Below are 22,789 nucleotides of genomic sequence, written 5' to 3'. Positions count from 1 at the left end.
AATTAAAGATTGAGGGGAGCTATGAGATAAAGTAGAGGAAATCTCCAGGAAACAGAATGAAAAGAAATGAGGTAGAAATAGTAGAGAAAGAAGGGGAAGTAAAGGACCAATCCAGGAGAGCCCAACACTCGAACAGTAGGAATTCCAGAAAGAGTGAACAGGGAAGGAAGAAGCTGTCAATGAACTAATTCGAGGGCATTTCCTATGACTGAGAGACATGACGGGCCACACTGAAAGCAGTCATCCTAGATCCAGCATCATGGATGAGAAATAGACATACGTCAAGACAAGAGAGCGACATCAGTCACATTCGAAAGACCAGGAATCAGAATGGCTTCAAATGTCTTAACAGCACCCAAGTGACAAATGAGTGACCCTTCTCGATTCTGGGGGAGAAAAAGAAAAAATGCTTTCCATCTTAGAATTTGATATGCTACCAAAGCATCAATCAGCATATCCCCTGCTCAGGAAACTTCATCAAAACTGGAGAAGACACTCAGAAGGAAGATATAAGAGAAAGGAAATGGAAAACAACATAGAGAGGAGAGCAGAATCTCCAGGATGACGGTGAAAGTGAGAGCCCCTCATCAGAGCTTAGGAGCAGCCCGACTAAGTCAAAGCAGGCTTGAAAACTCTGGGAGAAACTTCTTCAAGAAAATGAAAAGGATAAATATTTAGTGGGAATTACATTCTTGAAGACTGATTTAAGTATGTGGAGGAGAATTTGAGGTTGAATTAGTGATACACACGTAGACAAGCAAATAGAAAATGAGGGTTGTTGTTTTTTTTTTTTTAACTCCCAGGAAAATAAAATATACAAGAAAGGATATGTAATCATAGTTATTATACAGCTGAATTCTGAATGGCATGTCTGTGATGTATTGGGAAGTGGGGGTGGGAAACAAGGGTAAATGGAGTGGGCATGGGAGAGAAGGAAAACCAGTGGAGAGTATGTAGTCCTAAAAAATTCAGAATCACCATGGAGACACGTTATTTGTCAATAAACTGAAAGAGTCAAAGGGGAGCTATTTCTAAGGAAGCAGACAGGGGAAAGGGAGGTTGGGAACTGTTGAGCAGGTTGACCCTTTCAGATTATATGCATGCATCCCTGATTTTGGAAAACAACTGAAAAAAATAAGCAAATGCCTATGGGGGGGCGTGGCTAGGATTAAGTTACTAAAACTGAGCAACATAGACACACAAAGGACCCCAAGACAAACACCAAGGCCTGCTCTCCAACCCAGAAATACGTTTTAGGTACACATGAGTATAAAGAGCAAACGAAGATGCTGACCTTTGAAAAAGAAAAAAGAAGTAAAAAGAGCATAGAGCAATTTCCCTACAGTTAATAGGTTGGTAATGTCCAACAATGCTCTGAAATAAAACAAGAAAGGAAGGAGTTTATGGTTCTTGGCTCCTGGTGATGGAGAAAGCCAGTTGGTCCAGGCACTGGGTGAAGGAAGGAGGGTAATTGCTGATAAAAATGAACGGAGCAGACATTCGGTAAATCTTTGAGTACATGAGTGCTTATCATTAAAATATAGTTGGGAGCACTCTGAAAATAGAAAGTACTATATAAATGTCCAAAAAATGTTTGGACTTTGGGATTGATTAAAGTTACTTCAAGCAGAACTCCTTTATAATCCTCACAGTCAGGTAGTTGATTGAGCTTTTTCCAAGGTACTGTTGTCCTTTTGCATCCCAAATGTGCACATGCTAAACCTATAGGTCTTTTTTAAAAAAAAAAAACAGCAACAGGGGCACCTGAGTGGCCCAGTCGTTGAGCGTCTGCCTTCAGCTCAGGTCATGATCTCAGGGTCCTGGGATCGAGCCCCGCATCGTGCTCCCTGCTCAGCGGCGAGTCTGCTTCTCCCTACCCCTCTGTAATCTCTCTTGCTTTCAGTCTCAAATAAATAAAACCTTTTTAAGAAATGAAAATAAACAACAACAACAAAAAAACACCTTAGGATCCTCTCCCAGTGAAAAAGCAGAAAGCATAGGATATATGCAATAAGTAGATGGTGGGGCCCTTTCAACTTCCTAGCTCTCCCTCTCTGAAGAGGGAAGGAAACAGGGACAGCGACAGGGAGTGGTACCCTGAGACTGAGTGGACAGGCCTGCATGTACCCTGAGGATGTGCTCAGGTGGTGGACAGAGCCCCCCTAAGGGTGGAGAGCCTGGCTGATGCGACAGCAGGGCTTTAGTCCCGAGTCTGTGGTGGTGGACAGAGTCCAAGCATCCCGTTCTGCCTGTTTTCTCGTGACTTAAAATGGTCAGGCCAGTCATTTGGTACCTACACTGTCTGGGCAGCTTTTCCCTATTTGTGTGAATATGGGTTAATTTCATGAAAACTCATACAGCGTGGATTATAAATAACGAGGGTTGTTCAAGGTGTTGGAATGGGCTCGAGGGAAACCTCATACTTCATGTTCCTCCTGCCTTGCCCTTGTTCTCATTTCCTAAGCCCTCAGCCAACATCCCTCCCCCTGCCTCCGCCCCTTCGCATGCACACCTGTACCCTTTCCTGCGGGCACGGCACCAGCCTCAGCAGTGTTCACCCCCTAGCTGTCTGTGCAGTAACCTCGCTTCACAGGATAAAAAAGAATCCCCTGATTTCTCAAGTGGCATGAGGACGAGAGAAGGGAGAAGATGGAACTGTATATTAAATTGTCTTCTGGTCATCACATAAAGGCTCTTTGATCATAAAGGCCAAGGATAAAAAAGAAAATGTGTATGTTTAATATACGGAACAAAAATCAGTCTATTTTTGACATAGGACTCAAGGAGGAGACAGGTCAAAAAGCCCAGCCACCCCTGAAATGAATTTTAGTCTCTTCTTATTGGTGTGATGGGGCAGGGAGAGAGATCGGTGGTGGCACATTGCTGATAGAAATGATTTTTTACAGTAGGTGCTAAATTAGATGGAGAAAGTAGGAGAGTCATCACCCCTACATTGTCATGTCTGACCTGCCAGGTCCCAGCCGCGGAATCATAATCAAAATGAGTTGTGGGCTTATCTGAAGATGCAGCAATAACTGGCACAGAACAGTTTTCAGGCTTCTCTTCAAATGGGGTGACACCAGGGGTTAGGCGGGGTCATGAAGGAGATGCATTGGTTCTGATCAGTTTTTAGAACTGGATAGCAGCTTATCTGTAGGTCAGAGAAATATAGTTTCCTCCGTTCTTTTTTTCATCATTTCCCCCCCTGGGTGCTCTGTGGATTCGCCTCTAGAAGCTGGTAGGAGGCTCGGAGCGTTAATAGAGTTCGTGCAGATCCAGACTGCCCCACTCTGTATTTCATGGTGTTGGGCTCCCAGGCGCATCCTCATGGAATGTTAGAGTCAGTAAAGGCACGTTACCATCTCTCCGCTAATAAAAGGAAGAGAGATGTGTGATGACAGTACAGAAGTACAGAGACCTCCAGGGCACTCATTAGAAAAATCCACCTTGTGTGTGTTAAAGACACCTGCAAAATACTACCCTCTCACAGTCACGTCTTTAATAAGGCTTCCTGTTTTTGCTTTTTGTTTAATTGTATGGTTTGTCCCTACTTAAAATAATCTACAGATACCAGGCATTATTACTAAGTAGGTAGGAAAAAGTTAAATAAAACTATTTGTCCCCCTAGCCTCTCCATAATTTCAAATGATTGATAACCTAGTAAAACTTTGAAGACAAAAATAAAAAACAATGTAGTACATAGAAGCAAATTTGTTGCCCACACTATTTGCTGGGTTGTGATGGTGGGAGGGGCTTCCAGAGTTTCAACATTGTAACTGCTGATTCTTCTAACATATGGCTGTGAGAAAAGTTATCTTGTTAAAAGAATGTTTTAAATTTTAAAAATAACAGGGAAACCTCTTCATGCATGGGTAATCTTTATACCTATGAATTGGTCTAGAAATACTAAATTTGTGTGAAAGAACATTTAACAGGAATTAGATTAAAACCTATTTTCTTTGCTTGGTCAAACTACTTAGATTCAAAGTAACCAAAAGGAGGAGGAGTTTGGTGGGGAGATAATATTTATTCTTATGTTATCAGGTATTTGGGTATGTTACAGACCTAGTGGCTAATACACAGACAACAAATCAATTATCTGACTACATTCTGAAATTTATTGGTTGTTATGTTTGTTATGTATGGTTGTTATTGTATGTTATGTTTACTCATTTCTTTTTAAGGGAAGGGTAATCCATGATATAGAGCTGTTAATTTTGTCCTTTCCTAATATTTTTCTACCCAACAAAAGATACTGAAAGTTGCCATTCCCTGATTCCTGTATATAACTTTTCAGAGAAAGGATTGAGCTTTATAAGACAGCAAACATGTTTAAAAAAAAAAAGTGTGTGCATAAAATATAAATGAACTGAAAGGCAGAGTCCCATGGGAAACAAATTTCAAATTCTGGAGTCATAAAAATAATTCCATCATGGAGTAAATTTGCCTTTGATCTAATAATCTATGTAAGAATCATAAACAGATCATTCATCGGCACAGCCACTGGGTGCGAGCAGTGTGAATACCAAATAATAGTACCCAGATTTTTTTTTTTAATTCATTCAGCAAACATTTATGTACCTACTGTATGTGCTTGGTTACTGGTTAAATGTGGTAATTGTTCGTTCCTCCCCTCTAGCTTGTTGAGTCCAGGGGCCTGGTCTGGCTTGCTTTCTGTCTGATCAGGGCCTAGTATGGTCCCTGCAGCATGAGGGGCATGCAGTGAATGTATCCAATGAATGAATGAGTCATTCAATTAGTAACTTAAGTTTTAGAGCTGGGAGAATGTCTTTTAGAGATAGAGGATGAGAAGAGAGACAGAAAAACTGATTGGGACGCTCTTAGGAGGAATGGGAAGAGCAGCAGACTGTCCACTCACAGAGGAATGGCCAAGGAGTGGTGCGAGGCCTCAGTCCACAGGTGGTCTCTGAATTGCTCCGGGCAGAAGTGAGTGGTTTTGTCAATGTGAGGTGGGGAGTGACTCTGTAGGGAGAACGGAGGGCAGAGGATGGGGGAACAGAGGTGACTGCAGGTGAACTGTTAGGTCATGAATTGAGATCCTGGAGGGAAAAGGTGACCTGAGTGTTTAGTATGAGGGATAGAAGACTCAATGGAGGTAAAATCCAAATGTTGTGGGACCAGGGGGATGGTGGCATTTGCCGAGCCACTCCCATGAGCAAAGCACTCTAATAACGTTTTGTGGACAGGAGAGAGGCCTCCCGGAAGACCAAGACATGGTCTGCCTACACCGTGCCCCAGATCAGTTCAATCAGAATCCATGGCAAGGGGACCCAGACATCAGTATTATTTCAATCCCCAGGCAATTCGACTGTGCGGCCGGGGTCGGACACCAGTGATTTAGAGCAGGGTTGGCAGAGTTTCTGTAAAGGGCCAGACAGTAAATGTGTTTGGGTACAGGTCTCGCATGGTTTCCTTGCCATGGGCACAGAATGAGCCACAAACAATGGATGAGGGGTTGACCGTGCTCCAGTGAAGGTTGGTGGGGATTTGAATTTCATATCATCTTCACATGTCACCAGTATTCTTGTTCTTTGGAGGTTTTTTTTTCCCCCGAGCTACTTAAAACTGTAAAAACAAATCCCAGACTGTACACAGTGGTCAGCTGAATTTTGCCAGCTCTTGATTTGGAGGCTGAAACTTGGACCCACAGAGTCCAGGAAAGAAAATAGTACTACAGTAATCCAGATAAGAAGTAAAGTTAGCTCTCTTTTGTGGTCGGTTAGAAGGTCAGAGTGAGGATAAGTGATATTGAATTGATATTTATAGCAACTCCTGTTCTTGCTACTTTTGATCACCAGAAGTTACCATACCAAGGAACTTTGAATGAACCATTGTGTGGTAGGTAGTACTTAGTACCCTTTGACTTTGTCTTTTTAACTTTACGGGGATTTGTTTTATGTTGGAAGGCTGTTTCTTTTCTAACTGCTGCTAATGGCTACTCATTTTGGCAACACCTCCCAGGGAAGAATAGTTCAGACTCCTTCCTTTCTCCTGTGCTGGGTCATGCCTTTGTCGCCAAAGAATGACCTTTCCTTGCAAACAAACGTTCTCTTTAGAAAATAAGGTGAACTTGATATAAGAAGATATGGCTACTTACGCTTTCTATTATCAGCAGAATTAATGTAGAGTTCCCTATTTATACTTTCCTCCTGCACCTCTACCACACCCACGATGAAAATGAGGGACTGACTATGGCACCTACAATTCCACTAAGGTTATTTTATTTATTTTTTATTTATTTATTTTTTTAAGATTTTATTTATTTGCGAGAGAGAGAATGAGAGACAGAGAGCATAAGAGGAAGGAGGGTCAGAGGGAGAAGCAGACTCCCTGCCGAGCAGGGAGCCCGATGCGGGACTCGATCCCGGGACTCCAGGGTCATGACCTGAGCCGAAGGCAGTCGCTTAACCAACTGAGCCACCCAGGCGCCCTCCACTAAGGTTATTTTAGAAACCATAAAGCCAAGAAAGAAAGAGAGAGGGAGGGAGAGAGAGAGAAAGAAAAAAGAAAGAAAAACCGCTCCCACTGATACCTGCTGTGCTTGAGAATCAGTGGTGCATTTCCACATTTGCCTGGTTGGGTTTGTTTTTTTTTTAATACCGTTAACAATGGGTGAGCAAAGTCACTCGTCCCTTTGCTAACGTCCACTCTTAGAATTCTGCTGTTTTCCTGTCCTCTGAGACATGCTTACACAGTGTGCCCCGCTATTGTGGAGATTCCAAACACTAAAGAACCCAAAACGCTCATTGAATTTGCTGTAACTGGAGGGAGAGAAGGAAATTTAAGAGGATCGTCCAAGTCGGCACCATTTTATGGTCATGTCCATTGCCTTCCAGATCTTACTAGAAAGGAAGAGGTGGAAAATGTATATAGACTTAGAGCCACCTACTTTTCTTTATTTTCCCTTCTCTCCTCACAGTACCACTTCTCACAGAACACGAAAGTATTACATGTGTGCCTTGTGAAGGAAAAGCAGGTGAGATTTTTGAAGTTTTGTCTGTTTTGCTGAGTACTTGGGGTATTTTTGACCCCTAAACATATTTCACATCACTGATTTTTTTGTTTTGTTTTGTTTTTTACTCATTTCTGAATTCTGAGCTTCCTTGTTTTAGATGCCAGGGACCTGTTCTTTCTTCTTAGTGATCTTGAGTGATTATTATCCTCTTAGGGACACCATCCAAATATGTCCAGTATAAAAGTGAGATTGTGATTGAGTGCTGATAACGTCAAGTGCTTTTAATTAAGTTTCTGATGTTTTTATACATTGATAACAATATAAAGGTTCAGGTTTATTGAATTAGCTTTCCATTAATTTTTCAGAAGCGCTCACCAAGTAGAGAACTAAATATGTATCAGCAGCCCGTTCTCTGCAGCCAAAGCCTCAGTGTGCCCCAGAGGAATTCCCGCATAGAGTTCATTTTTAAGTAAAGGAAGAGGTTAGGAAATGAGGCAAAGCTGCAGACATAATACGGAGATTAAGAATGAAAATGCTTGATAGAATGTAGAACCCAGAAAGGCGAAAGCCGAAAGACAGTGGGAGACAGAGGCTAACAGCTGGGAGAGACCTCAGGGATTGTATTGGCTAAGTGGTTCTCAACTTTGGCAGCACATTGGAAAACCCAAGAGCTTTTTAAGTAATACCCTTGCCTGCATCATACCATGCCAGTTAGCTCACACTGGGGATCAAGAACAGAGCGCTGGTGTATTTTAAAGGTTCCTCGTTAGTTCCAACCTGCAATGAGGCTTGAGAACCACTGGCCTGATTCACCTCCCTCATATCGGACTCCTTGCCGCCCAAGGTCAGAGAGCTGTGATTTGCTGGGATATTAACCTCAGTCTTCTCTCATCCTCTTGCCTCCTTTGTTCTATATGCTCCCCCTGTAATCACATCCCCTCTCCTGCTTTAAATTAGATCAGCAGGCTCATGACTCCCAAATCTGTGGCCCCCATCTCTCCTCCAGCACCATGCCCTTATATCTGACTTCCTCTCATTATCTCCCCAAATGTCTCACGGCCAGCCACTCAAACGCATTCTCTTCAAACCTGATTCACCCCCCCCGAAACTTACTTTTTGCCTGGATTCCTTATATTGGTGCAGGACACTTCTCTTCCCTTGGTTATCTGAGCCCCAAATCTTAGTCTCCACTGTTCTTCCCTGTCTTGTACTCCTTCCCTAACGGGTCACCAAGAGCTGCCCATCCTGCCTCTGCTCTTCCTCTATCCAGCCCACCCCCTCTCCTCACCCTAACTGAATCTGGGATGGGGTGTTGTGCTTTTCTCTGGAGCATTGCCACAGCCTCTCACACCACCTTCAGCCTCTACCATTGCACCCTTGCTCCATCTCTAACACCATGAGGAAGCGCTTTCTGAACCGCCAGTGGGGTTGTTTGTTGCATTTCTTATATTATGCGCTCTAACCACTTAGGCATCTCTCTGCTTTCACAGGGCTACTTCCTTCCTCGCTCTGGGCGCCTACACTCAGCCTCCTTTCTTACAGTTTATAAACGGCATCATCTATCTGTAGACTCAGTTCTTTTATTTCTGCTTTTATCAAAAACCGAACTCTCCAGTAAGCTATAGTATTTTCCCTCTTCAACCAAATGCTGTCCCATTACAGGCCGAGTTTAATAAGCTCAGCATCGCCTACCCCCTGACAACGGAAACCTGCCCCTGCAAGAGGTATAACCGAAGATCCCATGGCAAACATCAGACCTCCCTCATGGTCAGACCACAGTTTTGATAGTTAACACCTTCGCTTACCTCCTAAGGTTTCCTGCTGCTTCATTTCTTATCCCTGCCTTTAGTGTCTCCTTGCTCCTTGCTAAGCCCTGTGCTCACTGCAGTTCTCCTAGTTCCTGACTAGTCTCACCAAGGACCCCTGAACCCCTGAGTCATTAGTTCTTATCTTGTACCTGTGCTATTTTGGCCCTTCTGCCTCAGGATATGGTTCTCTGACTTGCCCACTAAATGCCTGCCCCTGGCAGGTGGGAACTGACCAGGTCTTGTTGCCTGGTGTTTATTTACTAGAGTCTTGACTCTGGTCTCTTTTTGGAATTTGTTTAGAATCTGACTCTCCTAGACACCGCCTCCCTCCCCATCATCGATTGCCTTGTTGTCTTAAGTGCCCCTGCATGACACAAAGATCACCTATTCAGAACCTGCTTGCCCAGTTAATGAGTTGCCTTGGCTTCTTATCTTTTCACTCTTACTTTCCGCTGCTACTTGCCAGTCGATTGGTTAACCACTTCTCAGGCTCCCTGCCAACAAGGGGACAAGAAGAAAATAGGTGGCTTGAAACTCTTTTCTTAGCACATCAGTTATACTTTTATATTTAACCTGGGTTAGTGGTTGCCCTAGAGTTTGCAATATACAGTTCCAGTCAATCCAAGCAAAAAAAAAATCCACTTTCATGTAACGACTTAACTTCCGGGTAGTGTGAGTACCTTATAATAATAACACAATCATCTTTTTAAAAATTTTTAAACATTTTTTAAAGATTTCATTTATTTATTAGAGAGTGCACAAGCGGGGGGTAGGGGCAGAGGAAGAGGGAAAAGCAGACTCCCTGCTGATCAGGGAACCCAACACAGGGCTTAATCCCAGAACCCTGGGATCATGACCTGAGCCACCAGGCACCCGAATAACACAATTATCTTAATTTCTTTCTCCCACCCCAGTGTCATTGCCATTCATTTCACATATACATAAGCATGCATAATTGAATATATTTTTGCTATTATTGTTTTGAATAAGTTGTTACCTGTTAGATCAATTAAGAATAAGAAAAATAGGGGCACCTGGGTGGCTCAGTCATTAAGCATCTGCCTTTGCGGGTCAGGTTGTGATCCCAGGGTCCTGGGATCCAGCCCTGCATCTGGCTCCCTCTTCAGTGAGAAGCCTGCTTCTCCCTCTGCTACTCCCCTTGCTTGTGTTTCCTTTCTTGCTGTGTCTCTTTCTGTCAAATAAATAAATAAAATCCTTAAAAAAAAAAAAAGGAATAAGAAAAATAAAAATTCTTTTACCTGCACTTATTCTTCACTACTTATTCAATGCTCTTCCTTCTGGTTCAGATTTCTGACCTATATAATTTTCCTTCTCTCCAAAGAACATCTTTTAATGTTTCTTACAAACAAGGTCTGCTGGAAGTAAATTCCCTCAATTGTTTCTCTGAGGAGGTTTTTATCTATTCATTTTGGAAGGATAATTTTGCAGGGTACCGAATTCTAAGTTGGTGGTTTTTTCTCTCAACACTGAATATTTCTCTCTCTTCATGCCAGCATGGTTTCTGAGAAATCAGATATGGTTCTTATCTTTGTTCCTCTATAGATAAGGGATTCCTCCCCCCTTTGGTTTCTTTCAGGAATTTTTCTTTATCTTTGATTTACTATAATTTGAAAATAATAAGCCAAAGGATAGGTTTCCTTGGCATTTGTCGTGCTTGGTGTTGTCTGAGCTTCCTAGATCTGTGGTTTGTGTCTGACATTAATTTGGAGAAATTCTCAGTCATGATTGTTTCAAATATTTCATGTGTTCCTTTCTCTCTTCTCCTTCTGATGTCCCCATTATGCATATTTTACACCTTTTATAGCTGTCCCACAGTCCTTGGATATTCTGTTCTTTTTTTCAGTCTTTGTTCTCTCTTCTTTTTGATTTTTGAGGATTCTATTGATAAAGCTCTAGCTCAGAGATTCCTTCCTCATCCATGTCCAGTCTACTACTTGACCTGTCAAAGACATTCTTCATTTCCATTATAGTGTTCATCTCTGGCATTTTGGGAGGGAAGTTTGGGAGAGGTTCATTCTTTGATTTCCATCTCTCTGCTTACATTTTTCATCTGTTCTTGCATACTGTCTACATTATCCATTAGAACCCTCAACATATTTTCAATTCCCAGTCTGATAATTCCAGCACTCTGCCATGTCCGGTTCTGAAGCTTGGCCTGTCTCTTCAAATTGTGTTTTTGCCTTTTGGTATGTCTTGTAATTTTTCTTGATAGCCGGACATGACGTACTGGGTAAAAGGAACTGCCACAAATAGGCCTTTAATAATGCGGTGATGAGGTGTAAGGACAGGGGAAGCATTCTGGAGTCCTATGATTAGATCTCAGTCTTCTAGTGATCCTGCCTCTGTACTGTAAACAGGTTTTCTCAGTGTTTTACCTCCCTCCTTGGGTGGAACGGGATGGCTTAGTGGGCTAAAGTTGGGTATTTCCCTTGTCAGGTTAGCTAGTCTCTGATAATACCCCAGCAGATTAGGCTCTGGTTAACTAGTTCCCCCTGAGGGCAGGCCTTGTTAAGAACAGAATACTCTGGTGTATTTCAAAATGTTTCTTTTTCCCCTCCGCATACCAGAAGCCACAGGGGAGTTTTCTCCCATATTTGTTATGGGAACCTGGTTGAGCTCCTGGAGGTAAATCTCAGGATGTTATAGACCCCCCACTCCTGCCCCATGACTGGATCCCCCTGAAGTTCTTAACAGAGTTGTCTGCACCAAGCCTCCAGCAATGCATCCATTACCGGTCAGGTTTTCCTACTTACACTCCAGAATGCTCCAGAAGCCACATTCCCCATATTGGTTTATTGGTCTCTCTCAGTTCTGGGGGCAGCAGTGTTTTCTGTCTTTCCCTCCCTTATGCATCCAAAAAAGAGTTGAGTCTTGTCTGTTCAGCTTGTTACTTGTTAGGCTGGAGCAGTGACTTCCAAGCTCCTTACGTGGGGAACTGGGAACAGGAAGTTAGTACATTGAAACTCAAACCTGTTCTTGTGCTTCTTACCACAAAGTATCCTGAAACATTTATATTGTGTTATCTACAAGTATAGAATGAGCATAGAAAGCATTGAATTCTCTTGGGAAGCCCAGGAGAAGTTAAACTGGTGGATATTGTTACGATTTAATTGATTATACAATCTCCCCTTCAAAATACAGATTTTCATTGCATGTGAGCCTCTTTCAGATCTAACTCCTTGTATCCCTTTGATAAAAATTGAAATGATTCCATTGTCTGCAAACCTGAACTGTTAAAAATGCTCCATTGGGGCCTTTAGTTTTGTTTGGTTTTGTCTGAAAAGGAGTTTAAACTTGGATCTTAAAGGGGTCGTCAGTGTTTTCTGTTCTTGGAGTGTGAAATATAAAAGCAGTTTAGGAAGCACCTCTAGGATGGAGATTTCTCTGAAATCTCAAAATTTGACCAAATTTTCAGGCTGCCTCATCTTCTAAACCCAGTTGCACCCCAAATAGACTGCAGGACTTGGCCTGTGGTTCCTTTGTAATCACCTCTCATCTCTGCGGCCTGTACCCTGAGATTCATGATGAAAGGGACTCGAAGGTCCCTCGTCCAGCTCCGAGAGAGATGTTTGCCATACTCACTGTACTTTGGCCACCCTTGTTCCAAGTTCATCACACGCCTTGTTCAACATGTTTACTTTTTAAATGCTCAGAGAATTAATAGGTGGTTGCATGACTGAGATGTTTGTTTTAACAGGCTAAAAAGTGGGAGGTAGTTTAGAAACACACTATGATGCAATAGGAAAGTATCTAATTATTCCAATTTTGGCTCGGCTTTTAGTTTCAGTTAAAAGTGCTGATAGCAAGGCTCAACAAGTTTTGTAGCCTAGGACTCTTAGCACTGTCTGCCTATTGGAAACTGGCTCACTAGCAATAATGGCCATGCTTCTGTCCCTTGTACATGAAAGCTTCTCCTCAGCTTTAGCGCTAGAATTCAGTTAAAGGATTTCAGCATTTCTGTCATCAGCAGTTCCAGTGTGAATACAGAAGGCTCTGAAAGTCCCATGTCTACTTCAGCGTGCTCTACAAACCGACTCATAATATTCTCTGTCTGAACATTGAATGCCCAAAAGTAAAATCCTGGAAGCAAGACAGCTAATGGTTCATTGGCCCGATGTGTTCATCCTGATGTGTTTGGGTATAGGTTATGATTGGTCCTTGAACTGTCTTCATTGAGTAGAAGGAGCAAGGAATTTTGCTGAATAGTTGTTTATTTGGTTTGGGGTCAGGGGACTATTGCCAGAAGTAGACGTGGTCCAAGATAGAGATTCGAGATCTGGGATGGCTAACTATTTCTGTAAAGGGCCAGAGAGTAAATACTTTAGGGTTAATGGGCCACAGGATCTCTGTTGGCACCACACGACTCTGCTGTTGTAATACAGAAGTGGTCATGGATACACGTAAACAAATGTGTGTGGCTGTGTCTCAGTAAAATCTTACTTACAAAAACAGGTGATAGGCTAGATTGGCCCATGGGCCATCACCATCATTTGTCAATCTCTGGATCCCTGAACATACAGTACTGAGCTGTATGGATTCTGACCTCACAGGAAAAACAGCAGTAATTTCCAGTTAACTGAACTAATACATATAACCTTCAGGATTCCTAGCCAAGACTTCCCTGTATTTATATATAATAGATTTGTTGTCAGAAAGAAGAGCATTTTTTTTCCTCGCTGGCTTCTTTTGGGTGCTAATCCAAATTGTGTTATTTACTTGTCATTTATACCCCACTTCCTTCCCGAAATAATTTGAAGTAGCTTACAGTAAAAAGCATGTATAGGTTTTAGCTGTGAAAATAGAGATATAAAACCAAAACCACATGAAAATGTCACACCAAACAACCTCTGAATATTCCGTTTCCACCGGCCAACTCAAGCTGGTAGCTCAACCTTTTGGGGACTAAACAGTCTTTTGGACACCTCCTAAATTGAATAACGACATGCTCCGTATTTTATCTTTCCTAGCATAATTTCCTTTCTGAAAAAAATTTCACCCCATGTTTTATAGTGAGTCTTCTACCAAAGGAAACATTAGTATCCGTCATTTTTCTTCTGATTGAAGTGTAAGCCAAGAACTGTTATACAACTAAGAGGGTACATGGAAAGGAAAGAGAAAATTATAAGCTAACAAAAACTTTGGTGAACCAGTGACCTGTTCAGAAGAGATTTCAGGGCTCTTGCAGAGTCAGGGGACTGTTCCCAGTCAGTCGGAGGTTCATCCCTGTTCTCGGGGGAAAAGGAGTGTTACATTACTTTAGCGTTGGGATGGTCAGAAGCCGACTTTCGAGGTGGACGGAGGAGGCGGCTGGGATTTTGGCTGGCGGCAGGGAGGGATGATGTTTAGTGGGTGATGTAGAAACAAAGCCAAGTGACTTGAAGCCCTGCCAGCTCCAAAGACCATCCTGAAATAGGAAAACTGATCTATGGGGCAACAGTGAGTGTGTACAGATGACTCGAATATAAAATCCTAGTTAACACTAGATTCAACTGCTTAGCCATGTGGCTGCCGAAGGCCACGTAGAGCCCAGGCTAGAGGGTCTGCTTGGATCCCTAGCTCTGGGGGAGGTGGGACAGATGTGCTCAGGCAGACACTGGAGTTTAAAGGGAGGAAGTACAGAAATACTTCCCTAGGAAACCTGAATACCAGGCAAGGATTCTTTCACAAGTGAAGACAGAAGCCACTCAGCTACCTGGTAGTTGGATTAACAACAGCAGAGTGGGGCCGGAAGCCAGATGGGGGCAGTGTTAAGGGCAAAGACCACTCTCAAGCCAGAATTGCAGGATACGGTCTCGGGCTAACTCGACGACATTGAAGAAATCAGTTCTGTAACTGGCACCTGCGAAGATGTTCAATATCTGTTTTAAAGATGTTATCTGCTCGGTGAATTGAGAAACGTTCTAACCTGTAAATGGAAAAGAGAAATGAAGAATTTCCGACTTAGCTGCAGTCCCTTCTCTCATTCACTCTTGAAGGGAAGGCAAATCGGGGTAGGGTTTGGAGGGAGGAGGCACTTCGGTATCATCCATCAAGGTAATCAGCATGGCGTGCTATTTGATTCTGCATCTGCACTTGTACAATTTATCGTTTCTGAAAAAAATGCACACTGTCAAGCTGGCAAAGATGATCATTTTATGAAAAAATGGAAATGAAATGCCAAAAAAAAGTTCAGATTGCAGAAGTTTTTGGATTTCAGCACTCCATATAAGGGATTGCGGAGCTGGTTATACAAGTCCTTAAGTTTGGCAAGGATCAGTTGTGAAGTGGAAAAAGTCAGTTTTAGGACAGAGTATACAGAATGATCCCCTTTCTTTGAAAGTGATAATTGTATGTGAAAATATGTGCACAGAAGATCTAGAGCCATGCACAGAATTTCCTGTGGTGGTTACGGTGAGTGGACAGATGTCCGTGTACGAGAAAACAAGCTGCTTCTTCCAGTTGACCAGAAGAGAACTCCACCCTTAACTGTCACAGACACCGGGGGGGGGGTGGGGGGTAGGAGGTAGAGACGGTCCTCAAGTGGCGGGTTCAGCTTGAGAAAAACATATCATTAGCAGTGAAAAGAGGCTTCTCTTTTCCTCACAATATATGAGGCTTATGTCATCATGATAGATACGCCTGTCTACGTCAGGTAAATTCCGTTATTCCTTAAGCAACTACGCATCGAGTGCTGCGTGTGAGACACCGTGCAAGGCCCTTGGGCTACACGGCAGGGACAGAACAAAGGTGGCCTCAGGCAGACAGACCCGAGCTGTGACTAGGAAGCCAGGTGAAGGTGCATTGTTTAACTGGACGCACGCCAGTGCCCAGGTCAGAGTAATAGCAGTTGGTATTACAATGAAATGGCAAGTGTCCTAAGCGTGTTTGAGTTTTCTTTCTCTTCAGTTTAGTCTCTGAGTTATGTGTTTGAAAATAGGATTTTTGAAGATGATTAGTGTTTCAACTACCAAACCTCTAGGAAAAGGTCTCCTGGCTGGTCTGTGACAATGACCCACAAAACCACCAAGTGGCTTTGATTTCTAATTGCAACCATGTGTCTCAGACTGGACTGTAGCCCCTCACTTTGCACAAGGAAGAATCTCGGAACAATATCTTAATGCAGGTGGGTAGGTAGACAGAGATGTGGAAAGATAGATAGATAGACAGACATTTAGATACTGATGCACCTGTATATTTTTGCCAGCTGTCAACTCACATGTTTGCATTTTCCTCCACAGAAAAAGCAAAGAACGAAAGATCTTTCCCGGGTATTCCATTCCTACAATCCGTATGACCACAAGGTAAGAGAAGCACGTTATTCGTGTGTTGGATAGAAGTCTTTCTGAACGCAGAGCACAGTTCTCACCAGCAGACAGTGATTTTGAAGTATGTTTTCCAATTACATTTATATTTCCATTTTAGTTTGTCAGCTGTTTATTTCTCTAAAGAAGTCAGAAAATCTTTATTTCTGAACTAAAATAATTATATTTTATTCACATTAAAATCCAGTTACACATTGTCACTGAAATCTCAAAGATGAGGTAAAGACAGATTTGGGGGTGTTATTTACTTGGTTGGCTTTTTCTTTCCAAACACTGAAGTGTTGAACTTGACTTTTGAATTCGTAAAGACAGTTGAGCTAGTAATTGCCAACTCTTTGGTTTTCCATTGCTTCTGACAGAGAGTTATTTTCTCTAAATAAAATCCCTAACATTAGTATCTGAAATACCCGCTGCCAAAAGTTTTGCCCCACGGAAGACCAGATAGTGCCGTGACTCCCATGTATTTGTCCCCCGGCTTCATAGACCCATGGCCAGTGTTGCTTCATTTACACCCCACGCTCTTCACTCCCTGTGTTTGAAGAATTCCCAGACATCTTCTTATGAGCATTTCACCATATATTTGTTAAAGATAAGAGCTCTTTAAAAAAAAAAAAACACACTTCTGACTGTTTTTAAAGAAAATGCTCAACACCACATCATCATAGGGAAATATATTACAAGATTCCCGAGATTCGTGCACAACTTCTGTATCATGTAAGGTTCCAGTAAATCTGTTAATTCGAGGTGATTTCAGAAGCGAACAAAAAATGTGCACACTTGAAATGCTAATATAAACTTAAATCTTGATCTATGAATTTACAAGGAGACATGTGGTGGGGATTTTTTAACTAGCCAAGATAAGTAGTGTGAAAACTATTTTCCTCAGTTGAGAATTACGGAGATGTCTGGATTCAGGAGGGAAAAACTGTGCCAGTTGTTCATAGAAGTTGAAGGATTTTCAATAGCTTCTAGTGTTTCTATAGTGACCAGTTGACTTTAAGCACCAACAATCTGTGAAAGAGGTGTTTGTGCATCGTGTGACCATGGCAATATACAGTACTAAAAATGATGCCATTTCACGTTGCATTTTTCAAGTTAAACCAGTCCCCTTGCAGAATATGGCAATTTATTTGAAAGAGATCGGGAAAGCCAGTAATGCCTGTCAATGGAGAGAGGGTGCAGGTAGATAAGTAATACGCCAGCAAAGGGAGGGAGATGGGCTGGATTCCTGATAGGAGAGTTGCAGTTTTTCAGATGAAGCCATTTAATTAACATAAATGCAGCAGTGGCTAAAGTTAACACTCAGGAACAACAAAAGGCTGTGACAAATCAAAGGTTTTGCCTGACTTGTCTAAATCTTGCCCACTTCTAACATTTTTATTCACAGTTAAGGGAAATTCCATTATTCTTTTATTAGAACTCTTAATGGAACTTAGCCATTTGCCGCTTCTACGGGCTTCCTCTTCATATCCTCTGTGGCATTGTATCAAAGTTACCTCGGATTATTTTGGCTTCCCTTGTGAAGGCTTCATTCCTTTGCAAATTAGTCATTGGGCAATGAGGAATTGAATATAAGTGCTAGATGGAGTTCCTTTTGATCTTTGCTTTAAGATCGGTAATAAATTATTGTAAAGAGCTAGGCTGCTTGATGAGTGATTTTTGAAGTTCCAAAGGTTTGGCCTGTTGGCATTCTGCTTCATTCTGCATGTGTAGGGACGGAAAAGGGGAAAGTTTCTTTCTCCAGGTCCATCCAGACACGTCTCACTGGGTCACTTTCAACCTTTTCTCCTGTTGATCAGTGTCCACAAAGACTAGCATCCCAGGGGCTGAGGAACGGACACTGCTTTTCAGTCTTAGAAGATTCCTTTTATTCCCCCATAAATAAAATACAAGGGGGTTGTGATTCAACTTACTTTGTCATTTTAAGTACCCAATTATATTCAAACAAATTAGCTTTCTAAGCAGATAGGTTTTAACATAGAATGTTCTGTAAGATGTGGTTAGAGCTGGCTTAAACATCTCATGCTCAGTGAGATTTCTGTAGTGATCTTTAGATTAAATATATACATACATTATAAATGAAAGCTTATATAAGATAAAATATAGGCTGTCTGCAACTTGCTTTAAAAAAAGAATGCAAGGCAGGGAGTGGGTAGGATACAGTAAAATCAGACTGGCCATGTGTCGACGATTATTGAAACTGGATGATGAGTTTATGGGGGTTCATCATGCTATTCTACATATTTTCTTTTTTTTTTTTTTTTTAACATGATGGAAATTTTCCTGGAGTGAATGTTGTGGTATTCTTTTCCTCTCTAGCTAGATTCCTTTTACTGTTAATTTTTCCCTTGACGTAAATTTATACCAAAGAAGGAACACTCAGCATTTCAGTGGGTTCGTTATGCTGAGTAAACTCAGAAATGCAGCTCCTCTTCCAAAGTTGGCATAATTTCCCGGGACTTCATCCCAAATTACAGTGGGTCACTTAAATGATAGCCTGGCCTGCTAGAAACTGTTAAAATGGTGGTAATTACAAAGGATAGTACACCCCTTCTTTTCTCAGTGAGTCAGTTATGTTTGCTCTTCTCTCCTCCCCAACTCCCCCAACCCAACCAAGATTGCTCCTGCCTGACCCCAGGCACCGGAGAGTGACCAGGTTAAACAAACATATTGTTTGAGTGAGGCCAGGTGCGTTTCTTAATCGTACTCTGAAGCCATTGTTTACGTTGTACATGGTCAGTTGGGTTTCTCTTAAATGCTGTTGCAGAAAGCAAATAAAGCTTAGAGCAAAATGTGCAATCAGAATGAGTCTTAAGGAAAATACCTGATTTATTTTTTATACTCTATGACAAATTTTGCTGGAGATGGGAAGAATTTCGTTTTGGAGTGTTATCTCTGGTTCCATGACCATTAAAAAAAAAAAACTGTTTTCAGTTCTTATAATACACACTTATAGAGAATGGCTTGACTAAACCAATTCCTATTTTTCTGCCCTAATAAAAGGGAACATTGGTAAAGAGAATCCAAAGCAGCAGGTAATTTGATTTTATTTTGTGCACTGTATGCTGTCCTCTGTTATTTTAATTAAACACATAATAAACATAGCTTGTAATTTCTGAAAACACATCATACTAACTACCAGGAAAGGTTACAGGTCCAGAGGTCTTCCATGTCACTAAAGTTGAATTTTTTCTTTGGCTAAGTTATGGGTAAGTAGAGTAGGCTATAATTAGAACACTTTTTATTAAAACTCTGCTTATTAGCATGTGCTTTCTGTCTTTGGCCTGAAAGAAGTATTGCCATGCATATAAAAGATGTCTCTCTCTCTCTCTCCCCGTCTCTATTTCCTTCCTTCCCCCCTTTTTTTCTTTCTTGTTAGATTTTTATCAGAGTTATGTGTTCGGGGGGAAATCTCAGTTTATTAGCTAAACACAGATGTTTATAATCTGCTAACGTAGAAAGCTATTATAAAATATGAAAATGCTTGGAAGGAAAAAGTACACAATTCTGTTTCAGTCTTTAGTGGTCTTTAACATCTGCGTAGTTCCGTCTCTAAACACAGTTAATCTGCGTAACTTTATATATATTCACCTTTAAAAGTGAGCCTTTAACGGGTTACTATTACAGCTTCTCTGTTTTATGAAGTGGGCATCTCATGTTCTTTTAGTGACTATTATTATTTCAATAATTTTCTACATTCGTGGACATAAATGAATGGACACACATGAGAAGAAACGTTATTGTGAAACCATGTTGGTGGAATAAGCTTTTTTCCTTTTTTTTTTTTTTTGGTGACTAGTGTTATTTTAAGAATTTTTCTACAGACACAGACATACATCAGCTAAACTATAAACAAATTCATATGTGTCCCCCCCCCCCAAACGGCTGTGTATGGATATGCTTGATGAGTCAGCGTAGGAGCACAGAGAAAACAAACACTAGTGCTTTACACGGCCAGAGGCCTTTTGTGCAGGAGCCTCTGCCGTCCGGTACCTGGCTCCAGGGCCGCCAGCCTGCCAGCCCGCGAGTCAGGACCCAGCCTGTCCACATCCTCGTTTCATTCTCTCTCCCCACATCGTTACTTCTTCAAGGCCCCCATCCACACGCAGTCCACTTTTAAAAAGACTATTTCTAACAAACAGACGTGTCTGGTTTCCCAAAAAACAGTCAGCCCTAGCAGCAGTCACAGAGAGGGTGGTATGGCTTCAAGAAGCCAGAGACCCATTAAAAAGTGGCGGCATCCTAAAACGAAGGCAAGGACGGGGCCATAAGGGCATTAAGTCCTTAACAAAGGTACTCCCCGAGTGCAGCTGGCCCAGAACCACTTAATTTGGACCCAAATACCCAGAGATCCCTACACATTTTAGTAGTCCCTAAGTAAAATAATTGGGCCTAAATTACAGCAAGAAGCAGATGTTTTAGAATAGTAGAGACGTCTATGGTCTGTTTTTAGAAATAATTGCTATTTTAAGGATAGATGTTATTTATCTTGAGAACTCTTAGGAATAGCTGGTTTTTTAAGGTTGGTTGCATGAAGTATCGCTACAGAACGTGGTTTAATAACAGAGAAAGAGTAAGAGTGGTTGAACATGTGCTGGTAGTCGGGTAAAGGACCCAAAAAATGTGTGCGAGCAGAAAAAAAATGAGAGAATTCATATTCCCCCAAATTACTTATTTATATAATTACTGTAAAAATAATCAAGTATATGATATTTTTATCTTAAAGAGTACGCTAGGCATAACTTGAGTGGAAGAATTGTAAGTAATGTATCAGTACAGTGCATTTTTAAGTACAATATTAAATATACAAAAAATGCTGACATGTATTTGCATAACCCACACTTCCTAAGACTACCTTAAGCACTGCTATTAATACAAGCACATCTGGGAATTCATGCCTACCAGTGCACAGTGAAATATGATTTAATAAAAAAAAATGTAGAAAATACTGTCTGTGGCTTCATGTGGACAGAAGCACACAGCAAAAATTTATTTTAAAAGTCTCAGGGAAGGGGCTCCTGGGTGGCTCAGTCGTTAAGTGTCTGCCTCCGGCTCAGGTCATGGTCCCAGGGTCCGGGTCCTGGGATCAAGCCCCGCATCGGGCTCCCTGCTCCGCGGGGAATCTGCTTCTCCCTCTCTCTCTGCTGCTCCCACTGCTTGTGCTCTCTCGCTCTGTCAAATAAATAAATAAAATCTTATCTAAAAAAAAAGTCTCGGGGGGAAAAAAAGTCTTGGGTTATACCACCATCCTTCCTTCCCTGAGAGACCATTCATCCCTGTGGCATCAAGTTTCATAAATACATAGGTCCTACCTGGAGCGAAAGGGACCGTTTCACGTTAGAAATCCGGTATTGATCTACGTTTCTCCATTAATCAGATTTGTCTAGTGATTTAAGATAACACAGGTCACGTTGCCCAGCATTTTCTGTTTGAAGAGTAATGGCCATTTGACTCCGTCCCAGGGCAGCCACGGTTTTGTCAAGCCTTCATTATCCCCTGTGCTTTGGGGAACATAATGTCGCAACAGAGTGCTTTGAGTGGTTCTTCTCGAGAGGGAGATGTGAATTTGGATCCCTGCCTGCTGGCCCTGTGGAGCTTCGAGCTATCTGCTGTCTGGAAATAGCATATTCGGTTTTTAATGGATACAGCACTCTACGATAGCCAGATTTGCACGGCACGTGCGGATAAAGAAGCAAGTTACTGATTTGGCATGTTTATGCCGTGCTTGACACAGTTCCCCACAGCAGCTTGTCCAAAGCTGTTTGTGCACCTCTCCATTCCCCATCTTTGGCAAAGACTAAAAATGTTTAAAAAGTAATTCTAGGGATGTTGCTAAATATCAGGAACAATTGGATAAATGTCCGCTTGATTGAGTTGCCTTATTGTTGTAACACATGTCATCCTAAAACCACACTCAGGGTATGGCCTCAAAGCATGGGGAAGTGAGTATTTCTGTAAATAGTAAACCCATGTTCACAGGCGCCGTGAACTCTAAAAGCCAAGTGACTAACTCAGCCTCAAAATAAAGGACGTGACTAAAGCGCTCCCTTCGTATAAGATCTGTGCTCCCATTTGTTAAAATGTCTTTCCTCTCAAGGTGATCGTGTAATTACTACCAAAGATGCAGACATGGTTCCGCTGTGTTTTACTTCAACAGCAAATGCGTCTAGCTACCCTTTTGCTTCCTGATCTGTGCCAACCTGACCCAAAGGCATTTTCTTCATTTTTAACCCTCCTCAGCTGGTGATTCAGGTGGACTAACTCATCATGTTTCCTTGAGCCTACCTTTGCCACTCTGTCAATGTATTTTTCTCTTTTCCTTCTAAAATGGCATTGATCTAAAACCCAAACATTTTTTTTGTTTACACGTTAATATTGTGACTGTAACTGCAAGGATGGGAGGGGTATGGAAGCATGCGTAAATGGCAAAGATAGATCCAGAGCCTGGTGGATACCAGCATTCTGCTTTGCCAGTCACCCTGAGGACTGACAAAGACAGTGGAATCTGAGTAGACCTATTATTATTATTATTATTATTCAACTGTTTGGTGCACACCATATAACTGTCACTATCCTCAAAGCTTGACATACGTGCATAACTCATTTACTCTTCATGCTGACCCTATGAGAACTCGGATTATCCCCTATTTTGCAGATGAGGAAACAGACATGGAGGGATTCTG

The 22,789-nt window shown here is 41.8% G+C and overlaps 1 protein-coding gene and 1 long non-coding RNA gene across 6 annotated transcripts in view; one reads left to right on the top strand and one right to left on the bottom strand.

The window, feature by feature from the left end:
* Positions 1 to 22,789, top strand: part of CDKAL1 (CDKAL1 threonylcarbamoyladenosine tRNA methylthiotransferase) — a 629,466-nt gene that overhangs the window by 500,783 nt on the left and 105,894 nt on the right. For all 5 annotated transcript variants that reach the window (XM_081827610.1, XM_081827609.1, XM_081827611.1 and 2 more), the window contains one exon: positions 16,023 to 16,085. In XM_081827610.1, coding sequence (XP_081683736.1) covers positions 16,023 to 16,085 — 63 coding nt within the window. The remainder of the gene's footprint in view (positions 1 to 16,022; positions 16,086 to 22,789) is intronic.
* On the bottom strand, positions 21,053 to 21,605 carry LOC145722920 (uncharacterized). Its single transcript, XR_014147481.1, has 2 exons — positions 21,419 to 21,605; positions 21,053 to 21,278 (listed from the first exon to the last, which is right to left on the bottom strand). It is a non-coding gene; the product is annotated as an uncharacterized LOC145722920 (long non-coding RNA).

This window comes from Leptonychotes weddellii, chromosome 8, assembly GCF_054177405.1.
Source record: "Leptonychotes weddellii isolate Sample4059 chromosome 8, ASM5417740v2, whole genome shotgun sequence".
Classification (NCBI taxonomy): domain Eukaryota; kingdom Metazoa; phylum Chordata; class Mammalia; order Carnivora; family Phocidae; genus Leptonychotes; species Leptonychotes weddellii.
The sequence above is the reverse complement of the archived record's forward strand: the minus strand, read 5'-3'. Positions and strand labels throughout refer to the sequence as shown.